At 42.8% G+C, this 3,199-nt stretch overlaps 1 protein-coding gene across 6 annotated transcripts in view; it reads left to right on the plus strand.

Annotated features, from left to right (window-relative positions):
• FOSL2 (FOS like 2, AP-1 transcription factor subunit) overlaps positions 1-1,923 on the plus strand; it is a 23,035-nt gene extending 21,112 nt beyond the window's left edge. For all 6 annotated transcript variants that reach the window (XM_018555615.1, XM_018555616.1, XM_018555611.1 and 3 more), the window contains exon 4: positions 931-1,923. In XM_018555615.1, the coding sequence (XP_018411117.1) occupies positions 931-1,440 (510 nt within the window). In that variant the 3' untranslated portion in view covers positions 1,441-1,923. The remainder of the gene's footprint in view (positions 1-930) is intronic.
• The last annotated feature ends 1,276 nt before the right edge of the window (positions 1,924-3,199 follow it).

Consider the following 3,199-nt stretch of genomic DNA (forward strand, 5'->3'; position numbering starts at 1 on the left):
TCCTTCATATGTGGAAATACTGGGTATTTTCTTCACTCTCTGTGACTGAACAGACCTGCAGGGCAGCAAAGCTAAATAGAGTATATGCAACTGTAGAGGCGGGCATTAAAGCAAAACTGTTGCTGTGACCTGCATAGATAAAGCACAGGGCTGCTCTAAAGTAATTCCTGATCTGTCTTAAACTTTTTTTGCATGCTTGCTCTTTAATATTTTTGTTACCGTTTTAAACTATTGAGATCTGTACATTGTCCACTAGAGGGAGCCAACACTTGAATGTTAAAAGAGAACTATGGCCAAACTTTTTTTTTTTTGGCTTTATTTCGCTTTTGAGTCACAGGAGTACATTTGCAAATGTACTCCTGTGACCCAAAGTCAGCATATAGAGGGCTACTGCAATATTGTCGGGATCCACACTGTGCCTGATTGACAGCTGGATCTACCTCTCTAGAGGCAGAGCCAGCTGTGCCTGCCCCCTCCCCTGTCTGTCCCTCCAATGAGCACTGGAGGAACGGGAAAGGGAGGGGGAAATCCCTGCAGGGAGAAGACCATGAGCTGAGTGATCAGCGGTTTGTGATCGCTCAGCTCTCGATCTTTAGAGCCGGCATTTGACAGCTGCAGTGTCGCGCGTGGGCTGAAACTATTGGAAAAGAGTGTATTTTACTCTCCCGGTAGTCCGCCTCTCTTCTCGGCCCACTCTTAGGGGATGACTTATGAATGATCCACCGAGAGAGAGACTGGCTGAATTCCATGCATAGCATTCTTGCCACTAGGTGGAGCCGAGGAGCATAGGAATTGCTCCTCAGCTCCAGACCTTTGTATGACCTTCTTTAAATAATAGCAAGCGGATCTCCTTTATGTTTTCTATCAGATTGTTAATTACTTAATAATTAACTTAACTCAACTTTAAACTTTTTTTTTTTTTCCTTGTAGGAAACTGAAAAACTGGAACAAGAAAAGTCTGGCCTGCAGAAGGAAATCGCCGAACTGCAGAAAGAAAAAGACAAACTGGAGTTCATGCTCGTTGCCCACTCGCCCATGTGCAAGATTCACCCGGAAGAGCGGACGAGCGCCATCCACAACCCTCACCCTGTCCGTACAGTGATGGGCAGCAGGGTAGTCGTCAAACAGGAACCGGTTGAAGAAGACATCCATACATCTTCTGTCACCGCCAATGACAAGTCTTACAGGTCCGTTATTAAGCCAATCAACATTGGAGGAAACTTCTTCAATGAGGAGCCTCTCAACACGCCGGTGGTCATGTCTTCTACACCTCCAAGCACTCCTAACACTGCCAACCTCGTCTTCACCTACCCAAGTGTACTGGATCAGGAATCTTCAGCCTCTCCTTCTGAGTCTTGCTCTAAAGCTCACCGTCGAAGCAGTAGCAGCGGTGACCAGTCTTCTGATTCCTTGAACTCCCCAACCCTTTTGGCCTTGTAACGAAGACTTCGGTTTCTGTCTTGAATATCAGGAGATGTCTAGGGGGTAGACAGCCGGTGGCAGGAGCTTCCCAACTATGGACAAAAAAATAAATTGTAAAAAATGTATTGCAACTGGATTGGCCATAGTTCAGATGCTTCAGTGTAGCTTGGACATTCTCGGGTTGCAGATGAAGGCTGCAGAAGACCAGACGTTTCATTCTTCACAATTATTAAACTCCCACGTGGGCCCAGGTGGGGTTACATTATTTCCAGCAGCTTGTTGACCCAAGCCATTTCACTTACTCTTTACCGGTCGAAGATTACTGTCTCTCTCCTTTTTTTTCTTTGTTCTTTTGTGTTCTGGGCACTTTAAGGGAATATCTATTTTGAGGATTTACTCTTCACTGGATGAAGGTACAAATGATGTATTTTATTATTAATTTGTTAAAATTAGGTCTAAGACTTTGCCATGCTGTAAACAGACAAAAAAAAAGCCATGAAAAAAGTTTTGGCTGCACACAATCACTACTGGAGAAAAATACAACGCCAGCATAGCTCATGCCACGCCAAAGACTGTTTTGGAACACAGCGTTCTGGTAAACTCTCAGAAGATGTTTGGAGGAGGATCGGAGATTGGAAACAGTTGGTTAAAAAACAAAAAAACTTGGCAATATAATATGCCCTTGTGCCTTTTGGATTAAAGCGAATTTCTAATGAACAGTTGACAATCTGTTTGGGAATCTGAAGTATTGTCTTTGTAGTCAGTTTTAAAGGTCTTAGTTTACTCCATATTATTACTCCATTTTCGGACGGGTTTGCCCACCCCCTTCTACTGCCTGTTGGGGACCATAGTCAACTTTCTTAGTTCGTTACAGACTTTTCTGCAGTGTGGAGAAAAAGGGAGCTGGCATCTTAATTGTTGTTGCTGCAAAGAACCGGCGACAATTACGGGTTGTGTAGCCAGTTAGGGTCCTTCATCCATGTTTTATACCTACTCTTTGTGCTTGATGTCTCCTAATGGCAAAGTGTTGATTTTGTGGAGTTTTGGGGTGTTTTGGGCAGAGGTTTAATGTCTCAATATTTGGTACATATCGCTTACTGAAACAAGTGAGGGATATTAAGAGCAAGTTTGAAATGTTTTTGAGGGCAGTTGTACATTCCTTGGGAGTATGACTAAATTTTATTTCTCAGAAGATATTTGGACTCTCACGATATCCTTTTATTTAAATTTGGGTTGACTTATCATAAACAAGTTGTTGTACACCGTAGAACCAATGGGAGCAGTTAAAGTGGCACAGATCCAGCCAACTGATGGTCAAAATGGACGTAGCCTTGAAAAATAGCTTGGATGGGTGTGTTTATACACTTTTTTTCGAATATGGGGATGTCGGGAAAAGTGTTTTTGTACTGAATTGCTGTTTCTGTATTACCTGACACTGATTAATTGCCATGCGTGTACCACGCTTCCGCAATAGTGTTGGCCATGTTTTATGGGAAAAGGAAGTTCAAGTATTTTTGTACTACATCCCTGCTGCTAACAAAATCCTTTTTATAAAAATTCAAGTGTCTTGGACATCAGAGTGAAGCGCTGGCCAAGTGGTCAGCATTGAAAAACAACCCTAGTACAGACCTAGTCATGCCAATGAGTCACTCATTCCTGTGGGCACAGATCATTCTATAGAAAGCACTTTGAGTTCATGATAAGGCTTCACTCTATCTTGATGTCAGTCTAGTTCAGTCGGTATGATCCTTCCCAAAAAACAAAAGAATGCCTTTTT

This window comes from Nanorana parkeri, unplaced genomic scaffold (genome assembly GCF_000935625.1).
Source record: "Nanorana parkeri isolate BGI_ZX_2015 unplaced genomic scaffold, ASM93562v1 scaffold204, whole genome shotgun sequence".
NCBI classification, from domain to species: Eukaryota; Metazoa; Chordata; class Amphibia; order Anura; family Dicroglossidae; genus Nanorana; species Nanorana parkeri.